Raw genomic sequence first — 27,898 nt, 5'->3', positions numbered from 1 at the left:
TCTTTTATTGTCATTTCAAATTAAGTTGTTCGAATACTTGCCAACAATCTTGTTAAGCAATTAAGTTACTGAAATACTACAGTTCCACACCAGGATTTACAACATCAATTAGGTTCAGTAGGATTATCAAGAGTTCAAAATGTTACTCACATAACATTTTACAACTTTAAAATTGCAAATATTAAAAGAAAAGGTTCAAATGAAAATAAATACAGTAAGTTTTATTAGGTCTGCCACACCATTTACATGTACTCAGGTTAATGAAACAAATAATGAAGTATTTGCTGTTCATTTTTAAACTTTACATCAGTGATACAAAGGGGACAATCTTGGGCAAATTTTAGGATTTAAACCAATTTTCTGTTACACAAAGATAATAAGATTGAGACTGGTGAAAATGTCATAGAACAAAGCAGCATTATTGAAATGAACTGTCACTGGATCCCTAATTGAAGATTCAAGACTTGTAAAACGGCATTTGGGCTGATTTTTTTTATGCAACAGTTGCTTGTTTCTCAGTATAGCTTTTAGCTCTTCACTTCCACGTTGTTTCTTCACCTGGTTTCAGTTCCCTAAAAGGAATGATAGTGTGATTAATTAAAATGTACAACACTTCAATTAGGATTCTTGTGGTGAAGTAATAATGTCCCTATCTTTGAGCCTGAAGGCCTGGGTTCAAGTCCCAACAGCTTCAGAGGTGTGTCATAACATGTCTGAACATGTTGATTGTGGTACTCTGGTAGTGTCCCTTCTATTGAGCCAGGAGGCCTAGATTTAAGTCCCACATGCTCCATAATATTGTCATAACACATCTGAACAGATTGATTAAAAATATCTATAACTAATAAACTACAGTAGTATCTAACTAGATATGCAATTTTATCACAATCTTTCTTCACTATTTAATTAAAGCAGTAATTCATTCATAGCTTTTGAGTCAAATATTCTGATTCCAGAAAACGTTACAGCTGCAGACTGGCAATTTATATCCAATATTTCCACGTACATTATCATTATACAGTTTATAAATATTGAGATTACCTTCAAAATGCTTTTAACAAGTATACTTTCCTCATTCTCTTAAATTGTAGGAAAAACCCCTGTACTCCTTCCAATACTGATTAGTTTGAAAGAGAGAGACTAATATGGTAAAGAGACAAAAGTGTGATTCCCCCATTTCCAAATAAGCATATGTGCACCCCTGAAATCAAATCTATAGCTCATGGTCATATCTTCAAACGCCAAAGAAATAAGAAAATCACAGAAGCAGCACGATGAAGAACTATATGAAAATCCTGAAATGATTGAGCTGGAATATAGTAATGTAGACATGATTGAATACTGTTTTAAAATAAAGTTAAAAATCACACAACACCAGGTTATAGTCCAACAGATTTAATTGAAAGCACACTAGCTTTCGGAGCGACGCTCCTTCATCAGGTGGTAGTAGAGGGCTCAATCCAAACACACAGAATTTATCGCAAAAATTTACAGTGTGATGTAACAGAAATTATACATTGAAAAATTGATTGTTAAGCCTTTCATCTGTTAGAATACAGTGATAGTTTCACTTTCTTGTGTAAATCACAAAACCTTTTTTTAAAAAAATTGCATTCTTTCAATGTATAATTTCAGTTACATCACACTGTAAATTTCTGCTATAAATTCTGTGTGTTAGGATTGAGCCCTCCACTACCACCTGAAGGAGCATCGCTCTGAAAGCTAGTGTGCTTCCAATTAAACCTGTTGGACAATAACCTGGTGTTGTGTGATTTTTAACCCCAGTCCAACACCGGCATCTCCAAATCATGACTGTTTTAAAATAGTGTCTCTGCATTTATACATCATGATCCTATCTTTGCCATCCAACATCTTATTTGCTTTGTTTTATGTAACCTGGATACATTTCGTTTTATTGACATCATCACTAAAGCCCCAAGATTTCTTTCCTGTTTCAAGGCCTCAACAACATCCCCTTTAGTATCCATAGGATGTTGAGGTTTTGTTTAAGAAAAAAAAAGGAAGCGCATGTCAGGTATAGACAACGGAGATCGACTGAATCCTTAAGAGTATAAATGCAATAGAAGTACATAAGATGGAAATCAGGAGGGCAAAAATGGGACATTAATTACCTTTGGCAAATAGGGTTAATGAGAGTCCAAAGGGATTTTATAAATACATTAAAGACAAGAAAGGTAACTAGAGAGAGAATAGAACCTTTCAAAGATCAGCAAGGCAACCTATGTGTGGGACCGGAGGAGATGGGGGAGATACTCAACAAGTATTTTACATCAGTGTTTATTGTAGAGAAGGACATGGAAGATATAGAATGTGGGGAAGTAGCTAGTGACATCTTGAAAAATGTCCATGTTACAGAGGAGACGGTGCTGGATGTCTTAAAACACAAAGGGGGATAAATCCTCAGGACCTGATCAGATGTACCCTAAAACTGTGAGAAGCTAGGGAGTTTACTGCTTGCTGAGATATCTGGATCATCAATACTCACAGATGAGGTGCTGGAAGACTGGACGTTGGCTAACAAGGTGCCACTATTAAAGAAAGGTGATAAGAAAAAGTCAAGAGAACTATAGACTGACGAGACTGACATCAGTGGTGGACAAGTTGTTGAAGGAAATCCTGAGGGACAGGCTTTACATGTATTTAGATAGATAAGAATTGATTAGGATAGTCAATGTGCAAAGGAAATCATATGAACTTGATTGAGTGTTTTGAAGAAGTAACAAGGAGGATTAGCGAGGACAGATTGGTGGGTGTGATCTTGATGGACCTCCGTAAGGCATTCGACTAGTTTCCCCATGGTAGACTGGTAGCAAGGTTAGATCACATGGAATACTAACTATTTGGATACAGAACTGGCTCTAAGAAGACAGAGGATGGCTGTGGAGTGTTGCTTTTCAGACTGGAGGCCTGTGGCCAGTGGTGTGCCACAAGGATCGGTGCTGGGTTGACTGCTTTTTGTCATTTACATAAATGATTTGGATGTGAATATAGGAGGTACAGTTAGTAAGTTTGTGGATGAGACCAAAACTGAAGGCGTCGTGGACAGCAAAGAAGGTTACCTCGGAGTACAACAGGATCTTGATCAGATGAGCTAATGGGCCGAGGAGCGGCAGATGAAGTTTAATTTAGATAAATGGGAGGTGCTGCACTTTGGAAAGGTAAAACAGGGCCAGACTTGTATACTTAACAGTAGTGCAGGTTCATATTTCATTGAAAGTGGAGTCGCAAGTTAGATAGCATAGTGAAGAAGCTGTTTGGTATGCTTTCCTTTATTGGTCACAGAATGGAAATTGGGAGGTCATCTTGCAGCTGTACAGGACATTGGTTAGGCCACTTTTGGTCTCCCTGCTATAGGAAGGGTGTTGTGAAACCTGAAAGGGTTCAGAAAAGATTTACGAGGATGTTATCAGGATTGGAGGGTTTGAGCTATAGGGAGAGGCTGAATAGGCTGGGGCTGCTTTCCCTGGAGCATTAGAGGCTGAGGGATAAACCTTTGGAGGTTGATAAGATCATGAGGGGCATGAATAGGATAAATAGACAAGGTCTGGGGGAGTTCAAAACTAGAGGGCATAGGTTTAGGGTGAGAAGGGAAAGATTTAAAAGGGACCTAGGGGCACCTTTTTCATGCAGAGGGTGGTGCGTGTATGGAATGAACTGCCGGAAGAAGTGGTGGAGGCTGGTACAATTACAACATTTAAAAGGCAACTGAATGTATGTATGAACAGGAACTGTTTGGAAGGATATGGGCCAAGTGCTGGGAAATGGGACTAGATTAATCTCGGATATCTGGTCAGCATGAGTTGGACTGAAGGGTTTGTTTCAGTGCTGTACATCTCTATGACTCTGACCAGAACTGTCAAAATTAAAATCTTACATTTCCCTGTGTTAAATTACATCTGCCACAGTGCCAATGATTCAGCTGATAAAGATCCTTTTGAATTTGTACACACGATTATTCATCCTTGGACACTGCTTGTGTGAAAGGCCACATTCTCAAGGTTTCCATCAAGAACTGTTTACAATTGGTCATTGTTACATATATCCTCTGTGGTGCTAGAATTACTTAAGCTAGGAAGGAGGGCAATCAATTTAGAACTGGAAAGTTGCTGAAGTAAATAGACAGAAAGAAAAGCATTTAGGAAAATGGGAAGCTGCAGAAGAAATAAAGAAAACTAGGAACAGGAAACAGAGCAAGCATTAATTTTGATAAATCAAAATAAATAAATAGAAGTTTACTGTGAGAGGCAAACTGGCATCTTGAAACAAACATGTTACTGGAAAATACATACCTAATCACATATTTCACATTGGTACTGTCACATTAGACAATGGCAGATTGCAATTTCCCAATAAAAATTGTTTATGTAAGAAAGGCACAAATGTTGGACATTCATCTTCCAGAAGTGTAAGTAATAATCCAAGATCCTTTCTAACAGAGCATCAAAATACCAAAATAGCTACATCCAGTTTCAAAGTTTTGGGATGTACAAAATATTATAAATATTGAAGTTTAGTGAACTATTCAAATAATGGTGGTTGAGTTCATGACTGAAATGGGAGCATAATAATTAAGCAAGAATTTACAATTACACACCACCTTGAACATAATAGAACATCTCAAAGTGTGTTACAGAGTATTATCAAATACGATATAAACAGATAGCTTTCAAAAATATTGATGTATAATAGAGATGTGGGGAGGCAGTGAGGTTTCTAGATGGAATTTCAGAGGTTGAAGCCTCAACTGCTGTAGACACAGTCATCAATGATGGGGCAATTAAAATCAGGAATGCTAAAGAAGCCATACTTAGAAGAACGCATATTGTGGAGATAAGAGATGAGAATTTTAATATTGAGAAGTTACTTATTGGGGGAAGTAATAGGTCCAAAGATAGAATTATTTCAGAATGCTTTTGAATTTCCAAAAGGTGTTTGATAATGAAACACACATTAGGCTCCTTAACACAATGAGAATATAACATGGCAAAACATTAGGTTATGCACTTTGACAGGAAGAATAGAGAAGCTAAACATAATTTAGAGGTGAAAGACTGAAAAAAGCTACAAGAGGGATTTGGACATCCTTATATTTAAGTCACAAAAGTTAGCGAAGTTCAGCAGGTAATAGGGAAGGCAAATTCAGTGTTTGCCTTCATTCCAAAGGGAATTAAGAGGAGACTTAATTAAGAGGAGACTTATAAGTATACACTTATATACTGCCTATACAAGGCACCAGTTAGACCACAGCTGGGTTACTATGAACAGTTCTGGGCCCAATATGGAACAATATAGTGGCATTGGAGGCAGTCCAAACTGACTTTACTAGGCTGATCCCAGGTATGGAGGGACTGTCTTGTGACAGGTTGAGCAAGCTGGGCCTGAACTCATTGCAATTTAGAAGAACATGAGGCAATCTTATCACAACATACAAGACTCTTAGACAAAATTAGAGATGTGGTGGACAGCAAAGAGGTTTACCTCAGATTACAACAGGATCTTGACCAGATGGGCCAATGGGCTGAGAAGTGGCAGATGGAGTTTAATTCAGATAAATGCGAGATGCCGCATTTTGGGAAAGCAAATCTTAACAGGACTAAATGGTAAGGTCCTATGGAGTGTTACTGGACAAAGAGACCTTGGAGTGCAGGTTCATAGCTCCTTGAAAGTGGAGTCACAGGTAGATAGGATAGTGAAGAAGGTGTTTGATATGGTTTCTTTTATTGATCAGAGTATTGAGTACAGGAGTTGGGAGGTCATGTTGCGGCTGTACAGGACATTGGTTGGGCCGCTGTAGGAATATTACATGCAATTCTGGTCTCCTTCCTATCAGAAAGATGTGAAGCTTGAAAGGGTTCAGAAAAGATTTACAAGGATGTTACCAGGGTTGGAGGATTTGAGCTACAGGTAGAGGCTGAACAGGCTGGGGCTGTTTTCCCTGCAGTGTCGGAGGCTGAGGGGTGACCTTATAGAGGTTTACAAAATTATGAGGGGCATGGATAGGGTAAATAGGCAAAATCTTTTCCCTGGGGTCAGGGAGTTCAACACTAGAGGGCATAGATGAGAGGGGAAAGATATAAAAGAGACCTAAGGGCAACTTTTTCACACAGAGGGTGGTATGGGTATGGAATGAGCTCCCAGAGGAAGTGGTGGAGGATGGTACAATTGCAAAATTTAAGAGGCATTTGGATGTGTATATGAATAGGAAAGGTTTGGAGGGATAGGGCCAGGTGATGGCAGGTGGGACTAGATTGGGTTGGACCGAAGGGTCTGTTTCCATGCTGTACATCTCTATGACTCTATAACTTGACAGGGTAGATACAGAAAGGTTGTTTCTCCCTGTGGGAGAATCTAGGACCAGAGGAAATAATCTCAAAATAAGGGGTTGCTCTTTTAAGATAGATGAGGAGGAATTTCTTCTCTCAGATGGTAGTGGGTGAATCTATGAAACAAACAGAAAATGCAGGAGAAACTCAGCAGTTCTGGCAGCATCTGAACAGAGAGAAACAGAGTTAAAATTTTGTGTCCAATTTTACTTCTTCAGAACTCTGAGAACTGCTTCCAGACCTGCTGAAGTTCTCCAGCATTTTCTCTACTTGTTTCAGATTTTCAGCATCTGCAGTATTTTATTTTTAATTTGGGTGAATCCGTGGCTTTCTTTCCAACACAGGGCTGTAGAGACTGGGTTCTTTCGTGCATTCAAGGCTGAGAGAGACAGATTTTTAATCAGTAAGGGAATCAAGAGTTATGGGGAAAAGGCAGGAAAGTGGAATTAAGGATTATCAGATTTTCTGTAATCAAGTTGAATGGCAGAATAGACTCGATGGACTGAATGGCTTTCTTTTGCTCTTATTTCCTGTAGTCTTATGACAAATAGGATTTGATGGAAGTTAAGACATTGGCACCGAAGTTTTGAATGAGCTCAAGTTTATCGAGTGTGTGAAATGAGAGACTGGCCATGTGTATGCTGGAACAATAAAGTCTAAAGGCAACAAAGGCATGGATGAGAGTTTCAGCTTATATTCATAGAAAGAAAAAAGCCATTCAGCTCTCATATCGAAATCTCTGGCAGTGGCTGTACAGATAGTAAATTCATTGGTAACCTTCCAAAATTCCAGATTCTGGAATGATTCCTGTAGATTAGAAGCTTACAAATGTGATCCCACTGTTTAAGAAAGGAGCAAGGGGAGGGAAAAAAGCAAACAGGACTGGGGGGAGATGTCAGGGATAAGGAGTTTTTTTGAAAACGTCAGATGGTGAATCTTTTGAATTCTCTTCCCCAGAGCACTGCAAAAATGAGTATATTTAAGGTAAAGTTTGATAAACTTTGATTATCAATGGCATAAAAGGTTATGGGATGGTGTGGACAAAAGTCATTGAAGTGGTGGATCATGCAGGAGAGCATCAAATGATGGAGCAGTAGCAAATTTTCTCTGAACCCTCTCCAAAATCTTGGATCCCTCTATGTTTAGGATGCAGAATTAATAATCTAACTTATGTCTAAACAATCTCTTCCCATCTTTTTTGCCCTCAAGAGACATTAGAAGGATAATTTTATAAGCCAATAAACATTGACATTGTTGGCACCGGAAAATGTCCAACCTTAGAATAAACAAGTATACATTTTTAAAATTTTTGTTAAAACTTTAAATTACCAACTTAATAATATTTATCAAGATTGACAGAGGTTTGTCTTAAAATAAGTAAGCCTATCTGTAAATAAGACAATATGGAATCAAACTATAAATCTCATACTCACCGTTTATACAATAAACTTTTGTTTCTGAAAGCAGTAAGTTTGCTATCATTTCTTCTATCAAGATAACATCCCAATACAAATCCCAGAGGAACAAGGATATTTGTCCAATGTTCACGTACAATGTTAATGAGACTCATTATACTGAGGAAAGAAAAACAAAAAAACTCAAATATACAAGCCAAGTTCCTGATTAAATGGTGCTGCATTCCTACCTGCAGGTCATGCACATCTCATATCTAAAACTCCTACGTAAGTATCATGACTACCCATTTATGTTGACGTGAAGAGTGTGGTGCTGGAAATGCACAGCAGGTCAGGCAGCATCCAAGGAGCAGGAGAAGATTCCTGATGAAGGGCTTATGCCTGAAACATCGATTCTCCTGCTCCTCAGATGCTGCCAGACCTGCTGTGCTTTTCCAGCACAACAGTCTCAACCCTGATCTCCAGAATTTGTAGTCCTCACATTCTCCATTCAGTTTGGCCATTTATCGGCTCTGATAGTTTAATAGGAGCAAATCAATGATTTTTTAGTTCAAATAAACACATGACATGAGCCCTGGATGTGCATATGTTTATGAATTGTCTGAAGGTGGTATTAAATTACAATCAATGTGAGAAATGGCTGCACCAAGATGGCAACGTATCCATGAGCTGAAAGAACAGTTAATCTGTCTTATGATGATTCCAATGCAAAAAGAATTATAGAAGAACTACTAGGTTTCCTCACATAAAGATTTTTAATGAATACCACATACCTCTTGTTACATTGTGAACTCAAATATTAATTTGTTTTTTTTCGGAACTTTAGCTATTTGACATATTGGCTTGGCAGCCAAATATTTCAACCGGATGGAATGACACTGCTGTCAATATTCTAACGAATTACACAGTTTATTTGTTCAAAATATTATCAACTAGTCACATATTGGACAGTCAATTTGATACAAAATAACTCAATATTCTGATTACTACCTTGAATAAAAATATGCCAGTATTTTGCAAGATTAGTCATAGCACTAAACAGTTGGCTAGCTCTAATAAATATGTTCCAACGTTAAAGTTGACTTGCAAAAGCTCAACAGCAAAGAAGAGTCACCATTCATATGGTAAAAGTCTTGCAGAGATGCTGAGTCCACTGCTTATCGTCATTTACATAAATGATTTGAATATGAACACAGGAGGTATGGTTAGTAAATTTGCAGATGAGACCAAAATTGGAAGTGTCATGAACAATGAAGAAGGTTACCTTGGAGTACAACAGGACCTTGATCAGATGGGCCAATGAATGGCAGATGGAGTTTAATTTAGACAAATGAGAGGTGCTGCATTTTGAAAAGGCAAATCGGGCATGATATATACACTTAATAGTAAGGTCCTGGGGAGTGTTGCTGAACAAAGACCTTGGAGTGCAGGTTCATAGTTCCTTGAAAGTGGAGTCCCAGATAGACAGGTTAGCGAAGTAGGCGTTTGGTATGCTTGCCTTTATTGGTGAGTGCATTGAATTAGGAGGTTATGTTGTGGCAGTACAGGACATCGGTTAGGCTACTGTTGAAATACTGGATGCAATTCTGGTCTCCTTGATATAGGAAGGATGGACTGAAACTTGAAAAGGTTCAGAAAATATTTACAAGGATGTTGCCAGGGTTGGAGGGTTTGAGCTATAGGGAAAGGCTGGGGCTATTTTCCCTGGAATGCTAAAGGCTGAGGGGTCGCCTTATACAGGTTTATAAAATCATGACAGGCTTGGATAAGGTGAATAGCTAAGGTCTTTTCCCCCCCCAGAGTGGGGGCTTCCAAAAATAGAGGACATAAGTTTAAGGTGAGAGGAGAAAGATTTAAAAGGGGCAACTTTTAAAAGGGGCAACAGAGGGAGGTGTGTGTATGGAATGAGCTGCCAGAGGTGCTGGAGGCTGGTACAATTCCAACATTTAAAAGGTATCTGGTATATGAATAGGAAGAATTTAGCAGGATATGGACCAAATCTTAGCAAATGGAACTAGATTAATTTAGGATATCAGGTTGGCATGGACGAGTTGGACGGAAGGGTGTTTACATGCTGTACAGCTTGGAAACAGACCCTTCGGTCCAACTCATCCATGCCAACCTGTTACAGTCCTCCCATTAAAATATTTGTTTCTCTCATTTTAGCTTTCTCCTCTTCCCGCATTAGCTTACTACTCATGCTTCTTTCTGGGTGGAGGCACTGAGAGTTCTTCTCAAAAATCAAAAAGGCACTGAGGATATCTAGGCTTGTGTCATTCAGAAAATAAAAGTGCAGAGAGAAGAAAAGACTGACTTGATCCATAAGACCACATCTCAGTACATGACAGATGCCAGCAACGCTGGGATTCTGGGTAATCCAAGATGGAGGACAGGGAAAATTTCTGGCTGTAACAGCTGCTCCTTTCTTAAGGTATTTTCGGTGTTGAAGGTGATTTCCTCGAATTCGAGGAGCAGCAATTACTGTTTCATACTGTTGCATTGTTTTGGAACTTTGGAAAAGAAAGTCAAAACAACAGCAGTTTTAAAAGGGAGAAGAACAGACAAAGGAAGCACATGGTGAGGTCAGTGCAGGAGAGAGAGAAAAATAGAAACTGACACCAGAGTGTACCTGCACAGTACTGCCTTTGCTGTTTGAATTCCTGTATCGCTGGACATTGGAGTGCGTCTGGGAAAATTAACAAATCGTGAAATTCACAACTGATCTTGGAGGAACTGTTTAGGCGAAGTTCACAGTACAGAATCAGATAAGTTAACTGTGGCCGACAGAAAGTCTGCAGTAGTGAGCAGAGTGGGTTTTTCCTTGATTATGTTTTTTGAGATATGTCTCTTGATTAAACTTAAAATATAAGCCGTAACTATTCATCTAACCTGGGGCAGTGTTTTGTAGAGGAATAAGACAGTATTATTTTCTGGGTCTGGAGATTGTGAAGGAGCAAAAATGGCCTTTAGTAGAGTGATATGTGCTTCTTGTCAGATGTGGGAGTTTAAAGAGAGTTTAAGGGTTACTGCAGATTATATCTGCCATAAATGCTGTTGGTTGCAAATCTTATCAGATCGAATGGATCGGTTGAAGAGACAGTTAGAAGCAATGAGGAATTTGCAACAGCAACAGTATGTGATGGATGGCAGGTATAGGGAAATCTCAGATACAGTCACAAAGATGGGTTAACTCCAGGAAAGGTAAGAAAGGTAGGCACCTAGTGCAGGTGTGTTCAGTGGCTATACACATTTCAAACAAGTATGCTGTTTTGGAAAATGTAGGGGGTGATGGATTCTCAGGGGAACTTAGTACGAACAGCCAAGTTTCTGGTATTGAGACTGGCTCTAACGCAATGAGGAGTACATCGGGTTCCAAGAGATTAATTGTGTTAGGGGATTCTCTAGTCTGAGGTACAGAAAGATGTTTCCGTGGCCAGCAGTGAAAAATCAAAATGGTATGTTGCTTCCCTGGTGCCAGAATCAAGGATGTCCAAGAGGGTGCAGAATGTTCTCAAGGGGGAAGAGGGGCCTGCAAGAGGTCACTGTCCACATTGGAACCAATGACATAGGAAGGGAAAAGGTTGAGGTTCTGAAGGGTGATTACAGAGAGTTAGGCAGAAATTTAAAAAGGTCCTCGAGAATAGTAATATCTGGATTACTCCCGGTGCTACAAGCTAGTGAGAGCAGGAATAGGAGGATAGAGCAAATAAATGCATGGCTGAGGAGCTGGTGTATGGGAGAAGGATTCACATTCTTAGATCATTGGAATCTCTTTTGGGGTAGAACTGACCTGTACAAGGAGGACAGATTGCACCTAAATTGGAAGGGGACTAATATACTGGCGGGCTAGAGCTGCTTGGGAGGATTTAAATTAGTAAGGGGGGGGGGGTTACACATGGAGATAGTGAGGAAAGAGATCAATCTGAGACTGGTACAGTTGAGAACAGAAGAGAGTCAAACAGTCAGGGCAGGCAGGAACAAGGTAGGACTAATAAACTGCACTTATTTCAATGCAAAGGGCTTAACGGGGAAGGCAGATGAACTCAGGGCATGGTTAGGAAATTGGAATTGGGATATCATAGCAATTACAGAAACATGGCTCAGGGATGAGCAGGACTGGCAGCTTAATGTTTCAGGATCCAAATGCTACAGGAAGGATAGAAAGGGGAGGCAAGAGAGGAGGGGGAGTGGCATTTTTGATAAGGGATAGCAATACTGCTGTGCTGAGGGAGGATATTCCTGGAAATACATCCAGGGAAGTTATTTGGGTGGAGCTGAGAAATAAGAAAGGGATGATCACCTTATTGGGATTGTATTATAGACCCCCTAATAGTCAGAGGGAAATTGAGAAGTAAATTTATAAGGAGATATCAGCTATCTGTAAGAATAATATGGCGGTTATGGTAGGGGATTTTAACTTTCCAAACATAGACTGAGACTGATGTAGTGTTAAGGATTTAGATGGAGAGGAATTTGTTTACTGTTTGCCTACTAGAGAAGATGCAAAGCTTGACCTACTCTTGGGAAATAAGGCAGGGCAGGTGACTGAGGTGTCAGTGGGAAAGCACTTTGGGGCCAGTGACCATAATTCTATTAGATTTAAAATAGTGATGGAAAAGGATAGACCAAATCTAAAAGGTGAAATTCTAAATTGGAGAAAGGCCAATTTTGACAGTATTAGGCAAGAACTTTAAAAAGCTGATTGGGGGCAGATGTTTGCAGGTAAAGGGACAGCTGAAAAATGGGAAGCCTTCAGAAATTAGATAATGAGAATCCAGAGAAAGTATATTCCTGTTAGGGTGAAAGGAAAGGCTGGTAGGTATAGGGAATGCTGGATGACTAAAGAAATTGAGGGTTTGGTTAAGAAAAAGGAAGCATATCCAAGGTATAGACAGGATGGATCGAGTGAATCCTTAGAAGAGCATAAAGGCAGTAGGAAAAGACTTAAGAGGGAAATCAGGATGGCAAAAAGGGGACATAAGATAGCTTTGGCAAAGGGAATTAAGGAGAATCCCAAGGGTTTTTATAATACATTAAGGACAAAAGGGTAACAAGGGAGAGAATAGGGCCCCTCAAAGATCAGCAAGGCAGCCTTTGTGTGGAACCACAGAAAATGGGGGAGATACTAAACGAGTATTTTGCATCAGTATTTACTGTGGAAAAGGATATGGAAGATATAGACTGTAGGGAAATAGATGGTGACATCTTGAAAAATGTCCATATTACAGAGGAGGAAGTGCTGTATGTCTTGAAATGCATAAAGGTGGATAAATCCCCAGGACCCGATCAGGTGGACCAGAGAAGTCTGTGGGAAGCTAGAGAAGTGATTGCTGGGTCTCTTGCTGAGATATCTGTATCATCGACAGCCACAGGTGAGGTGCCAGAAGACTGGAGGTTGGCAAACGTGGTGCCACTGTTTAAGGAGGGTGGTAAGGACAAGCTGGGAAACTATAGACCAGTGAGCCTGACGTCGGTGGTGGGCAAGTTGTTGGAGGGAATCCTGATGGACAGGATGTACATGTACTTGGAAAGGCAAGGACTGATTAGGGATAGTCAACATGGCTTTGTGAGTGGGAAATCATGTCTCACAAACTTGTTTGAGCTTTTTGAAGAAATAACAAAGGGAATTGATGAGGGCAGAGCTGTAGATGTGATCTATATGGGCTATAGTAAGGCATTTGACAAGGTTCCCCATGGGAGATTGGTTATTAAGGTTAGATCTCACGGAATACAGGGAGAACTAGCCATTTGGATACTGAACTGGCTTAAAGCTATAAGATAGAGGGTGGTGGTGGAGGGTTGTTTTTCAGACTGGAGGCCTGTGACCTGTGACCAGTCTCAAGGATCAAAGCTGGGTCCACTACTTTTTTGATGCAATAACGACTGAGCTGTTTATCCTCAACACCACTTTCCTGCTTTAGCCCCATAACCCTTGATTCCGTTAATGATTAGAAACCTGTCTACCTCAGATTTCATTGTATTTAACAACACAGCCTTGACAACTTTTTGGTAGAGAATTCCATTGGTTCATCATCCTCAGAAAAAAAATCCTCTTCATCTTGTTTAAATAGGTGACTCCTTACTCTAGAGATGATGCCCTCCGGTCCTCGACTCTCCCAATAGGGAAAACAACCTGGTTGCACCCTGTCAAGCCCCCTAATTGTATACATTTCAATAAGGTCACCTGTCAGTCTTCTAAACTCCAACTATTAATAATTCTTAACAAAAAACTGACTTCCGTGGCCATCTCTTTTCCTCGGTCCTGTACTTTCAAACATTAACCATCCACATAATTCCTCTCCTGGTCTCCCCTAAATAGGTCATTACCCATTTCTCCAAGAAATCTCATTAGTATTTATTTGCCTCATTTTATAATCTGGATTTATTCACTCACACTCCTCCCTTCCTGCGTATTGTTTGTGGGTGGGTGCTTTCTGCACATTTTAAAATATCTATGTTCACATCCAGGTGGCCCTGGTGTGTTTGAGGGGCAGTGGGCCCGACTCTGACCTCTGCAGCGGGAGAGAAGGTGATGGGGAACCCCGCCTCCCCTCAATCCGGTCGGGGCGGGGGGGGGGAGGAATTCTGACCAGGAAAACCTAGGTCTGGGCTAAACCTGGGATGCCAGGGTTGGGCCTGAGGGGAGTTAGACTCACCTTCAGCTGCAGCACTGGGCCTGAGGAGGCCTCCTCTGTACAACCTGATCAACCGGCAGATCCACTCACAGCCGGGGGGGGGGGGGTGAATGAGGGAGGTGGTAGGGTCCATTCACCTCTGACCCGCTGACGTAGTGGAGGCAAGATGGCGGCCTGGGCAGCGGGAGCCTCAGTCTGGCTCGTGTTTTGAGGAGAAAGAAGGGGAGCAACCCAAGCCGGCTCACCCCCTCCCCCCCCCTCACAAAACGGCGCGGGGCAGCGGCCTCGGCGTTTAATTTTAACCCCGGTATGTTCTACTTTAAATTGTGAAAGAGTCACGTTTTCAAGAGTAAACGCTGGAAGTGTTAGGAGTAGGCGGTGGAGGATTTTAGTCCAGAGACCTCCCCCCTCCCTCTGTCTCTTCCCCCGATCCCCGCCTGGGCATCCAACAGGTTTCCACACTTCTGTTCCCCATCCAGAAACTTTCAAACGCACAGGGGCTAACCCAACGTGACTGTACCCGTTCTTCTGTATCAGTTTAGTCCAGTCAAAAAGTGTGGTGCTGGAAAAGCACAGCAGGTCAGGCAGAAGAAGCCTTCATCAGGAAAGTCTTGATTTGGAGATGCCGGTGTTGGAACTGGGGTGTACAAAGTTAAAAATCTGATGAAGAAGCGTCGCTCCGAAAGCTAGTGTGCTTCCAATTAAACCTGTTGGACTATAACCTGGTGTTGTGTGATTTTTCACTTCATCAGGAAAGGCTTATGCCCGAAACGACCTGCTCTGCTTTTCCAGCACCACACATTTTGGCTCTGATCTCCAGCATCTGCAATCCTCACTGTCTCCTTGTCAGTATAGTTCAGTCCAAGTGGTGGAGTTGACATGTGATTTGTCTCTACTTCATTAGAGTGACCAACTTTAAAAATTCCATGAAATAAAGAACTGCAGATGCTGGGGATCTGAAACAAAAAATAGACTTTGCTGGTGAACACATTAGATCTGGCAGCATCTGTGGGGAGAAGACAGAGTTAACGTTTTGGGATACGGTGATTATTCACCAGAACAATGTTTACTGTCTTTCCACAGATGCTGCAGGACTTGTTGAGTTTTGCCAACAATTTCTGTTTTTGATTAAATGTACAATAATTTGTAATTACTTTATCATAACCGAGTAAAATATTTTCACGTGGGTACACAGACATTTAGGCAAAAGTGGGTACTGCAGATGCTGAAGATTAGAGTCAAGATTAGAGTTGTGCTGGAAAAGCACAGCAGGTTAGGCAGCATCCGAGCAGCAGGAAAATCAACATTTCGGGCAAAAGTCCTTCATCAGGATTTTTGCCGAAATGTTGATTTTCCTGCTCCTCAGATGCTGCCTGACTTGCTGTGCTTTTCCAGCACAACATATGTTTGGAAAGGCAAGGACTGATTAGGATTAGTGGTGCTGGAAGAGCACAGCAGTTCAGGCAGCATCCAACGAGCAGCGAAATCGACGTTTCGGGCAAAAGCACTTCATCAGGAATAAAGGCAGTGAGCCTGAAGCATGGAGAGATAAGCTAGAGGAGGGTGGGGGTGGGGAGAGAGTAGCATAGAGTACAATGGGTGAGTGGGGGAGGAGATGAAAGTGATAGGTCAAGGAGGAGACGGTGGAGTGGATAGGTAGAAAAGGAGATAGGCAGGTTCGACAAGTCCGGACCAGTAAGGAGAGTATGCTGAGCTGGAAGTTTGAAACTAGGATGAGGTGGGGGAAGGGGAAATGAGGAAGCTGTTCAACATCTCCTCCCCCACTCACCCATTGTACTCTATGCTACTCTCTCCCCACCCCCACCCTCCTCTAGCTTATTTCTCCATGCTTCAGGCTCACTGCCTTTATTCCTGATGAAGGGCTTTTGCCCGAAACGTCGATTTTGCTGCTCGTTGGATGATGCCTGAACTGCTGTGCTCTTCCAGCACCACTAATCCAGTATTTGCTTTCCAGCATCTGCAGTCATTGTTTTTACCTCAAGGACTGATTAGGGATGGTCAACATGATTTGTGCATGGGAAATCATGTTTTACAAACTTGATTGAATTTTTTGAAGAAGTAACAAAGGATTGATGAGGGCAGAGCGGTGAACGCGAACTATGTGGACTTCAGTAAGGCATTTGACAAGGTTCCCATGAGAGACTGCTGAACAAAGTTAGATCTCATGGAACACAGGGAGAACTAGCCATTTGAATACAGAACTGGCTCAAAGGTAGAAGACATAGGGTGCTGTTGGAGGGTTGTTTTTCAGACTGGAGGCCTGTGACCAGTGGAGTGCCACAAGGATCAGTGCTGGATCCACTATTTTTCATCATTTACATAAATGATTTGGATGTGAACATAGGAGGTATAATTACTAAGTTTGCAGATGACACCAAAATGGGAGGTGTAGTGGACAGAGAAGAAGATTACCTCAGACTACAAAGGGATCTTGGTCAGATGGATCAATGAGCTGAGTAGTAACAGGTGGAGTTTAGTTTAGATAAATGCGAGGGAAATTTGGGAAAGCAAATCTTAGCAGGACTTATACACTTAACTGAACAAAGAGACCTTGGAGTGCAGGTTTGTTGCTGCTTGAAAGTGGAGTCGCAGGTAGATAGGATTGTGCAGAAGGTGTTTGGTATGCTTTCCTTTATTGGTCAGAGTATTGAGTACAGGAGTTGGGAAGTCATGTTGCGGCTGTACAGGACATTGGTTAGGCGACTAATGGAATATTGTGTGCAATTCTGGTCTCCTTCCTATTGGAAAGATGTTGTGAAACTTGAAATGGTTCAGAAAAGATTTACAAGGATGTTGCCAGGGTTGAAGGATTTGAGCTATAGGAGAGGTTGAATAGGCTAGGGCTGTTTTCCCTGGAGCATTGGAGGTTGAGGGGTGACCTTACAGAGGTTTATAAAATCATGAGGGGCATCGATAGGATAAATAGTCCTATTTCTTTTCCCTGGGGTGGGGGAGTCCAGAACTAGAGGGCATAAGTTTAAGGTGAGAGGGGAAAGATATAAAAGAGACGTAAGGGGCAACATTTTCACTCAGAGGGTGGTATGTATATGGAATGAGCTGCCAGAGGAAGTGGTGGAGGCTAGTACAATTGCAACATTTAAAAGGCATCTGGATGGGTATATGAATAGAGTTTGGAGGAATATGGGCCAGGTACTGGCAGGTGGGACTAGATTGGGTTGGGATATCGGGTTGGGATATCTGGTTGGCATGGGCAAATTGGACCGATGGGTCTGTTTCCATGCTGTACATCTCTGTGACTCTAAATGATTCTGAAATTTGACAATGTGTGCTAAATAATCCTGAATGTGCAAATAATTGCTCTGACAACGAATTTAGGATTGTCAGTTGTGCTGACAGTGTGGCACACTTGTGCTTACTAGGACTAATTTGTATTAATACTTATAAAAAGTAATTCTATAGTAAGGTGGAATTTTGTGAGAGCTCTATAACTTTAAATAAAATTATTTATTTTACAACATGCTTACAGAAATCATAATTGGGTTTAATAGACATGGGATCTGTATTAGGGTTTCTCAAATCTATCTTTTGTATAAAAGATCTAGAAGAATATCTAAACAGATATTTTTAATCAACTTGTTCAGTTACATCTCTGGAACAGATGGGACTTGAAATGGGGCCTCCTGGTCCAGTGGTATAGCTACTGCCACTGCACCACAAAAACCTAGAAAAATCCAAAAATGCTGAGCACATGGTCAAATAATGACGGAATTGTGAAGTTCTGCAGAAGGTCATAGATTAGTGAAATGGATAGACAGCAACAGTTGGCAGATATGGAAAAATGTGGAGCAATAAATTTTGGAAGTAAAATATTTGAATGGATGAGTGTTGGAACTTCACTGTGGAGTAGCTTGGTTAACTAATGATCATAAGACAAGTAAACCCTTTTTGAAAGAAAGCAAAACAAATTCTTTAAAGCTAGAGGTGTGGAATACAAAAGCATGGAATAATGTTGAACCCAAACGAGGCCTGGAATGCAGGGTGGGTAACTCATTGTCAGGTAGATATAAAGAAATGGATAACAATCCATGTAAATTTCAGTGGAATGAAAGGTTACAGTAGAAGCAACTTGACATAGCAGCAAACATAGTTCCCAGTGCTCCTCTTTTACTGACTTTTGTACCTAATATGTCTGTTCGGGCTTAATCTCACAGCTCATCCAGAAAATGTGATTATTTTGAATCCTTTAGGAAGATAGAAGAGACGATGGCAGATGAAATTTACAAGCTGCACTTCTTCAGTAATCTTTAAGAGTTGCAGGCCTTTGTGCGTAACACCAAAACATTAAACCGTTTATCACTGAAGCTGAAAGATCTTTGGGCAGGACTTAATTTAATTAAGAATAAATGACTTTAAATTTAGCTACTGAATTAATATAATATTGGTTGAAGCGAATAGTGTAGATGCATTTAGAGGGAACCTAGATGAGCATGTAAGGGAGAATCATATAACAGGTTATGATGTTTCTGGTGTCCCTGATTCAAGATGGTGCTGACAGTGTATGACTCCTTGAGAGCTCCCTACAGCAGATCGAACTCTAACATTTCTTAGAAGCATTCTACACTTGTAAACTTAAATTCTAAATCTGTAATAATTACTGGCCTCAAACAATGCTGACCTTGCTAGTGTTGATCTTGCCTAGCGCACACCCTGTTGAAATGTAACCAGTATGCCTCTATCTAAGTCCTTTTGATCTGTGCATCCTTGCTTATTGTAATCTGCCTGTACTGCTCGTTAACAAAGCTTTTGGCTGTTCTTCGGTACACATGACAATAAATCAATCAATTATTCAATAGTTTTAGATGAGGGTGAAAGTTTGAGTAGCACATGGACTTGGTTGCACTTCGTGGTCTGTTTCTGCACCATATATTCGATGTAATCTTTTGAATACATTGATATCTAATGGTTCTTATTTGCTTCTGTTTAAATGCTTATAAGTTATTTGAATGTGTCAATTTTTCTCCATTTTACCAGGGGTAATTGTTTATTTTAAAATCAACAATGACATCTATCATCAAACTGACCACTATTTCTGGAGTCCAGGAGGAATCAGCTCTGTGCTATATGCTGCAGGTGGATGAGTTCCGCTTTTTGCTTGATTGTGGCTGGGATGAAAGCTTCTCCATGGATATAATCGATGCACTGAAAAAGTAAGCAAACTATTATTTATCATGACATAATTTAATGCAAAGTATTTGAAAACTCGGCCCAAAATGCTGGGCTGAAAGAAACTGGTAACGTACAATAGATAATATTTAGAAGAGTGCAAAATTCCTGAAGGATTGTAGGAATGGATGAAGTTATAGAGTTGTGAATGAGTCGGGCTTTGGGAAACTTGGACATATAGAGTCACATTCTAAATTTGATGTGTTACTGGGTCATGTGCCATTTTTGGTGAAAGTGGCAATGGGAGAACATGACAACATGTATTAAAATTGATGGAGCAGTGTTTTGGACAAGCTCAGGTTCACAAAAAGTGGAAAATGAGAGGCTACTTGGGTAAACATTGTAGGAGTGCAATTTGGATATAGAAGAGCATGGATGAGGGTTTCAGCAGAAGATGAACTGAGGTGGAGGGTAGGTGATACTTTGGTGGTTGAAGTGGTAGCTCAGCCCAAGATTGAATAGGAAGCTGCAGTTGCAGATGTTCTGGGTTAATCTAAGCCACTAACTGGAGGGGAATAGGGTTGATGCTTTGGAATAGTGTTTGTGGCAGAGGCTGAAAGTATCGGCTTTGGTCCTCCCATTTAGAAATCTAGATTGATAGACTTTTATCAAGTAAAAATATTAGTGAATGCCAAGAAAAGGTGAGTTAAAGTGCAGATCAGCCCTGATCTAATTGACTGATGGATAAGAATCGAGAGGCTGAATGCCAGGTCCACATAAGATAAAGCTAGTGATTTTGTAATGTGCGACTGAGGTAATAGAATCTTCTAGCATAATTAGAAATGATGTTATTTACTTATTCATTGACGACCTTTTCCAAATATCCATTTTTTGCGTGCCACCTGAAACCGTGAACTTATGTAGACTACTCACAATTAAAGCATTTGAGACAGATTCAAATTTTTATCTATTTTTCAACTAAAGTTTCTTTCAAACATTATTGGACATAGGAAAATTCAATGAAAATATCATTTAGTTTATTGAAAAGTATACCCTTCATTTATTAAAAGCTCCATCTAACTATACTTACGATAAAATCAATATTTTCATGGCCACGTTAAAAATACTTTTTCCTCCATCTGTCTTGAAGTTGCATTTTACTGGCTCTAATTTAGAGTTGTAGTCATGAGCACGGAAAAAGAACCTTAGGTCCAACTGGTCCATGCCGACCAAGTTTCCCAAACTAAACTAGTCCCACTTGCTTGTATTTGACCCACAAGCATCTAACCTTTCCTATTCATGTATCTGTACAAATGTCTTTTAAATGTTGTAACTGTACCTGCATCTACAACTTCCTCTGGCAGTTCATTCCACATAAGAACTGTGTGAAAATGTTGCCCCTCAGGCTGCTTTTAAATCTTTCTCTTCATATCTTAAAAATATATATTCTATATTTGAACACACGTACCCTAGAGAAAATACCGTTGCTACTCTCCTTATTTATGAACCTCACAATTTTATAAACCTCAATAAGTCACCCATCAATTTCCTAAGTTCCAGTAGAAAAAGTCCCAGCCTATGCAGCCTCTCCCTAAAAGAACCAGGAGCAGGAGTAGGCCATCTGGCCCTTCAAACAACTATTCTAATCCAGTCCCACCAACATCTTTGTAAATCTCTTTGAACCCTCTCCAATTTAATTTTATCCTTCCTATAGCAGTACTCTAAAAGTGACCTCACCAATGTCTTGTACAACTGAAAAATGACGCCCCAGCTCCATGATCTGAGAAATGAAGGCAAATATGTTAAGCGACTTCTTAACCACTCTGTCTATCTGTGACTTTCAAGAACTATGTACCCGAACCCTTATGTCTTTCTGTTTGACAGCACTACCCAGGGCTCTCCATTAACTGTATAAGTATTGCCCTTGTGCAATTTATATCTTTAGTTTCTATGGTTTTGGTTTAATTTGACATTGTAATCTGACTATATTTTATCCATACCGTTTAATATTTCGTTATGGTTCTGGTGCCTCTGTACTTGAGCTCAAATTTCATTAAATAGAACATAGAACATAGAACATAGAACAATACAGCACAGAACAGGCCCTTCGGCCCACGATGTTGTGCCGAACTTCTAACCTAGATTAAGCACCCATCCATGTACCTATCCAAATGCCGCTTAAAGGTCGCCAATGATTCTGACTCTACCACTCCCACGGGCAGTGCATTCCATGCCCCCACCACTCTCTGGGTAAAGAACCCACCCCTGACATCTCCCCTATACCTTCCACCCTTCACCTTAAATTTATGTCCCCTTGTAACACTCTGTTGTACCCGGGGAAAACGTTTCTGACTGTCTACTCTATCTATTCCCCTGATCATCTTATAAACCTCTATCAAGTCACCCCTCATCCTTCACCGTTCCAATGAGAAAAGGCCTAGCACTCTCAACCTATCCTCGTACGACCTATTCTCCATTCCAGGCAACATCCTGGTAAATCTTCTCTGCACCCTCTCCAAAGCTTCCACATCTTTCCTAAAGTGAGGCGACCAGAACTGCACACAGTACTCCAACTGTGGCCTAACCAAAGTCCTGTACAGCTGCAACATCACTTCACGACTCTTGAATTCAATCCCTCTGCTAATGAACGATAATACTCCATAGGCCTTCTTACAAACTCTATCCACCTGAGTGGCAACCTTCAAAGATCTATGTACATAGACCCCAAGATCCCTCTGTTCCTCCACCTGACTAAGAACCCTACCATTAACCCTGTATTCCGCATTCTTATTTGTTCTTCCAAAATGGACAACCTCACACTTGGCAGGTGAACTCCATCTGCCACTCCTCAGCCCAGCTCTGCATCGTATCTAAGTCCCTCTGCAGCCGACAACAGCCCTCCTCACTGTCCACAACTCCACCTATCTTCGTATTATCTGCAAATTTACTGACCCACCTTTCGACTCCCTCATCTAAGTCATTAATAAAGATTACAAACAGCAGAGGACCCAGAACTGATCCCTGCGGAACTCCACTTGTAACTGGGCTCCAGGCTGAATATTTACCATCTACCACCACTCTCTGCCTTCGACCGGTTAGCCAGTTTTCTATCCAATTGGCCAAATTTCCCTCTATCCCATGCCTCCTGACTTTCCGCATAAGCCTACCATGGGGAACCTTATCAAATGCCTTACTAAAATCCATGTACACTACATCCACTGCTCTACCCTCATCCACATGCTTGGTCACCTCCTCGAAGAATTCAATAAGACTTGTAAGGCAAGACCTACCCTTCACAAATCCGTGCTGGCTGTCCCTAATCAAGCAGTGTCTTTCCAGATACTTGTAAATCCTATCCCTCAGTACCCTTTCCATTACTTTGCCTACCACAGAAGTAAGACTAACTGGCCTGTAATTCCCGGGGTTATCCCTATTCCCTTTTTTGAACAGGGGCACAACATTCGCTACTCTCCAGTCCCCTGGTACCACCCCAGTTGCCAGTGAAGACGAGAAGATCATTGCCAACGGTACTGCAATTTCCTCTCTTGCTTCCCACATAATCCTAGGATATATCCCGTCAGGCCCGGGGGACTTGTCTATCCTCAAGTTGTGCAAAATGTCCAACACATCTTCCTTCCTAACAGGTATCTCTTCTAGCTTATCAGTCCGTTTCACACTTTCCTCTTCAACAATACGGTCCCTCTCGTTCGTAAATACTGAAGAGAAGTACTTGTTCAAGACCTCTCCTATCTCTTCCGACTCAATACACAGTCTCCCACTACTGTCCTTGATCGGACCTACCCTCGTTCTCGTCATTCTCAGGTTTCTCACATACGCATAAAATGCCTTGGGGTTATCCTTGATCCTATCTGCCAAGGATTTTTCATGCCCTCTCTTAGCTCTCCTAATCCCTTTCTTCAGGTCCCTTCTGGCTATCCTGTATCCCTCCACTGCTCTGTCTGAACCCTGTTTCCTCAACCTTATGTAAGCCTCCTTCTTCCTCTTTACTAGACATTCAACCTCCCTCGTCAACCAAGGCTCCCTCACACGACCATTTCTTTCCTGCCTGATCGGTACATACATATCAAGGACACGTCGTATCTGCTCCTTGAAAAAGTTCCACATTTCCACCACATCCTTCCCTGACAGCCTATGCTCCTCAAATCCTGTCTTACAGCATCGTAATTTCCCTTCCCCCAATTGTAAAATCTTCCTTGTTGTGCGCACCTATCTCTCTCCATAACCAAGGTGAATTGTGGTCACCATCACCAAAATGTTCACCCACTAACAAGCCCACCACTTGTCCCGGTTCATTACCGAGTACCAAATCCAATATGGCCTCCCCTCTGGTTGGACACCCTACATACTGCGTTAGAAAAGCTTCCTGGACACACTGCACAAACACCGCCCCATCCAATCTACTTGATCTAAAGAGCTTCCAATCAATATTTGGGAAGTTGAAGTCGCCCATGACTACGACCCTGTGGCTTCTGCACCTTTCCAAAATCGAGAATGTTGCCTAATTTATCCCTAAGACTGAAATATCTGTTCCAGTCTTCAGTATTGTTCAATATATCGCATGGTATGTTGTGCTGAGGTAAAACATAATCCACTACATTCCTCAGAAATTTAGCAAATCATGATTCAAAAGTTGTCTGATTTTAGTAAAATAAAAACAAAGCAATAGCAGTTTTATCAATTCTCTATTTTTGCAGATTTGTTTCGCATTTGACCTGAACTTCAAATCAGCAGTTGCTTAATTTCTGAGAGCCAATTTAAAAAGTATAGTTTTCAGAAAGACTTGTTGTGTTTTCTCATATGAGTAAAATGATCAATTAGACATGAAGTTAATTAGTTGTGGCAATCTTACAATGCAGTGTAACTTTTGTTGCAGATATGTTCATTTGGTTGATGCAATCCTCCTTTCTCATCCTGATCCCTTACACTTGGGAGCTCTTCCTTATGCTGTTGGAAGGCTGGGTTTAAATTGTGCAATTTATGCCACAATTCCAGTTTACAAAATGGGACAGATGTTTATGTATGATCTGTATCAGGTGAGTTAATTAGAGGATATCTGTGTATATATTCACTTCATTCTTCCATTACTCACTTTTTGCAACACCTAGAATTGGGTGGTAACTACATGCCTATTGTGATCACAGGAACTGCCAGCTGCAGCAAGTTTTTCTGTTCAGCCTGCTGTATGATTTTTTTTGTTTGAACAATTATAAAAATAATTAAAACCTTAACAAAATATGGGAATTTGTGTTGCAGACGTTTTGTCCCCTGTCTAGGTGACATCCTCAGTGTTTGGGAGGCTCCTATGAAGCGCTTCTGTGATGTTTCCTCGGCATTTATAGTGATTTGTATCTGCCGCTTCCGGTTGTCAGTTCCAGCTGTGCGCTGCAGTGGCCGGTATATTGGGTCCAGATCGATGTGCTTGTTGATTGAATCATTGGATGAGTGCCATGCCTCAAGGAATTTCCTGGCTGTTCACAGGAGGCTCCCAAGCACTGAGAATGTCACCTAGACAGGGGACGAAAAGTCTGCAACACAAATTTCCAGCTCGGCGAACAGAACCACAACAACGAGCACCCGAGCTACAAATCTTCTCCAAAACCTAACAAAATATGTTTATTTTAGTTCATTTTCATTGTTAAAGTATTAGGCTCATAATTTGCTCCTGGAAAATTGCAAATCGATTAATTCTTTTTTCTTACAAGTCTCGACACAACACTGAAGAGTTCTCCCTGTTTACTTTGGATGATGTAGATGCAGCATTTGATAAGATTCAGCAACTGAAATATTCCCAGATTGTTAACTTAAAAGGTATGTCCAAAAACAATGCTTGGTTAGAAATCCAGAAGTCATATCGATTAATGTTATTCTCTAAATAATCAACATTTTACGTTGGTGGTTTGGGTTGATGCCACTGTGTTGGAGCAAATGGATGCCAAGGAGTTCATGCCTCCATGTCCTGGGCATACATGAGTTTCAGCCTCAGCTGGATTGATGGAGGTCTGTCATGCATCTGTTTCACCTGAGAACTTTAAAAATCTATACAAGTGCAATTTTATTTATGATCTCAGGATGTTTCAGAGTACTTTGCATCCTATTATCTAAATTTGAAAAATAGTCATTGTTATATGGTAGGAAATGTGGCAGTTAGATTGCGTACAGCACGGTCCCGTAAACATCAACATGATAATCACCAGATACTTTATTTAAAACTTGTGGATTGACAAAGACTGCAGACAGAATTCTTCATCAAATTCTGACAACGGAACTTTTTCACCTAACTGAGGGAAAACCATGCTAATTTTAATGTCATGTACACAAGATGGCACCTCTTTGAACAATTATAAAAATAATTAAAACCTTAACAAAATATGGGAATTTGTGTTGCACCTGAGTAATGCACCTGAAGTGACAGTCTGGATTTTGTGTTCAAAATTCTGGAGTTGGACTTGAATCCACAACCTCCTGATCAGAGACAAGAGTGCGACTCATAGCTATAGTTGACACCAAAGGGCAAGAGGTAAAGTCAAAGTTTACTCAAGAGTACTTCTCCACAGAGTCAGTTGATTTTTTGAATTACGTTGCAGTATTGTCATGGACATGGCACTGATTGACTTCTTGGCTGGGGCATTATGCAGAACATTAAAAACTCCTTCTTTTGCCCTCTTTCCATTCCATTGAAGGCAAAATATAACTGAAAAATAATCTAAAAATGATTTCAGATTAGTCAATAGGACTGAAGTGTTCGACTCAGGCACAAAATATGAGTGGTGAGAGTAGTATTCCATACCTGATTTGTGCTTGGGGCATGTGGTATAAGAAAGTTTCCCAGGTATCTGACGTGCATCTAAAGTGGGCATGAGGACTTTTGAATATCTAAATTAATTTCACCAGCTCTCAAACAACTTTGAATGCACTGAGGAAAGCAGAGTATTCTGTAGTCCATAAGGAAACTACTGGAGATAACACCAAAAAATTTAATGTTTTAATTCTCTGACTTTGACCTGGAGCTAAGAGAAGCAGGAAAGCCAGTTCTATAGTACTCCTGTGAAATATTGCCAGTTCTCACATTTTTAACCCTAGCATTTAGACAGGGGTTTCCCCTATTGAGGGAGCTGACCTCACTTGGATTCCAGTAAATTGATGTGCTGCCTCTGGTAGTATGACAGGCACTGGCAGTTTAGAATTGATAGAAAATTTAGAAAAAGAGGCTCAATTTCTGTTAGTCCTCGGGTCTCTCATTTTGTGTATAGGCTGGAAGCATATATTTAATTATGTACTTGTAAGGAATGTGACAGATTTCTACTGCAACATGTATTTTAAAATGCACTATGTGAACTGCCACCTTTCACATTCATTTGCTAATTTATTTTTTTTCTTTATTCAAGGTAAAGGACATGGTTTATCCATAACTCCTTTGCCTGCAGGTCATATGATTGGAGGAACAATCTGGAAAATTGTAAAAGATGGAGAAGAGGAGATTGTGTATGCGGTTGACTTTAACCATAAGAGAGAAATGTGAGTAACATTGCTAATTTCAGCTCAGCAGCATGCAATATTTAATTATTGCAAAAAGAACTCCTACCACACTGGGCAGTAAGATCTTCAAAAGCTTTCAAGAAAACTGAGGCTCAGCTCACGAGGAACAGTGTGCTTTGATAATAAAGTGTCTGTGTGTTATTATCAGATTACTCTGTCTCTTTTCGATAACCCCCCCCCCCCCCCAAATTTTTTCATATATGCCCATTTATCTTTTGCATAGTAGAAATAAGGTTAGAGTTTACGTGGAAAAAATCCTCAATTGCTTGGAAAGAAGATGCAGTATTAACTGATGTGCAAAAGGTAAAAACAATAGCTGCAGATGCTGGAAACCAAATACTGGATTAGTGGTGCTGGAAGAGCACAGCAGTTCAGGCAGCATCCGAGGAGCAGCGAAATCGACGTTTCGGGCAAAAGCCCTTCATCAGGGATAAAGGCAGTGACCCTGAAGCGTGGAGAGTTAAGCTAGAGGAGGGTGGGAAGAGAGTAGCATAGAGTACAATGGGTGACATTGTACTCTATGCTACTCTCTCCCCACCCCCACCCTCCTCTAGCTTATCTCTCCACGCTTCAGGCTCACTGCCTTTATTCCTGATGAAGGGCTTTTGCCTGAAACGTCGATTTCGCTGCTCCTTAGATGCTGCCTGAACTGCTGTGCTCCCCCAGTACCACCAATCCAGTATTAACTGATGTGCAGTCTAGGAAACAAAATTAGCCTTAAAATATATTTGTGAAAAATTATCAAGTACTAGAATTATTTCTTTATCCTTTTGAGCTGATTTTTTCACTCCACATGACTTGC

At 40.8% G+C, this 27,898-nt stretch overlaps 2 protein-coding genes across 3 annotated transcripts in view; one reads left to right on the top strand and one right to left on the bottom strand.

Annotated features, from left to right (window-relative positions):
* Positions 1 to 200: 200 nt before the first annotated feature.
* LOC140476165 (NADH dehydrogenase [ubiquinone] 1 beta subcomplex subunit 1) lies at positions 201 to 14,543 on the bottom strand. Of its 2 annotated transcripts, none has more exons than XM_072568331.1 (3): positions 14,416 to 14,543; positions 7,778 to 7,918; positions 201 to 572 (listed from the first exon to the last, which is right to left on the bottom strand). In XM_072568331.1, exons 2-3 carry the CDS (start codon positions 7,912 to 7,914, stop codon positions 536 to 538), a joined length of 174 nt encoding a protein of 57 aa, XP_072424432.1. In that variant the 5' UTR covers positions 7,915 to 7,918; positions 14,416 to 14,543; the 3' UTR covers positions 201 to 535. The 2 variants fall into 2 exon arrangements, with proteins under 2 accessions (XP_072424432.1, XP_072424431.1); XM_072568330.1 differs by lacking the exon at positions 14,416 to 14,543 and adding an exon at positions 10,389 to 10,445.
* The window catches only part of cpsf2 (cleavage and polyadenylation specific factor 2), a 43,499-nt gene continuing 30,138 nt past the window's right edge, over positions 14,538 to 27,898 (top strand). Inside the window, exons 1-5 of the mRNA XM_072568329.1 lie at positions 14,538 to 14,701; positions 19,408 to 19,583; positions 24,434 to 24,593; positions 25,263 to 25,368; positions 26,946 to 27,075. Coding sequence (XP_072424430.1) covers positions 19,435 to 19,583; positions 24,434 to 24,593; positions 25,263 to 25,368; positions 26,946 to 27,075 — 545 coding nt within the window. The 5' untranslated portion in view covers positions 14,538 to 14,701; positions 19,408 to 19,434. The remainder of the gene's footprint in view (positions 14,702 to 19,407; positions 19,584 to 24,433; positions 24,594 to 25,262; positions 25,369 to 26,945; positions 27,076 to 27,898) is intronic.

The sequence above is a fragment of the Chiloscyllium punctatum genome, chromosome 4 (genome assembly GCF_047496795.1).
Source record: "Chiloscyllium punctatum isolate Juve2018m chromosome 4, sChiPun1.3, whole genome shotgun sequence".
Classification (NCBI taxonomy): domain Eukaryota; kingdom Metazoa; phylum Chordata; class Chondrichthyes; order Orectolobiformes; family Hemiscylliidae; genus Chiloscyllium; species Chiloscyllium punctatum.
Note: the sequence above shows the minus strand (reverse complement) of the source record. Positions and strands in the feature narration are given on the sequence as shown.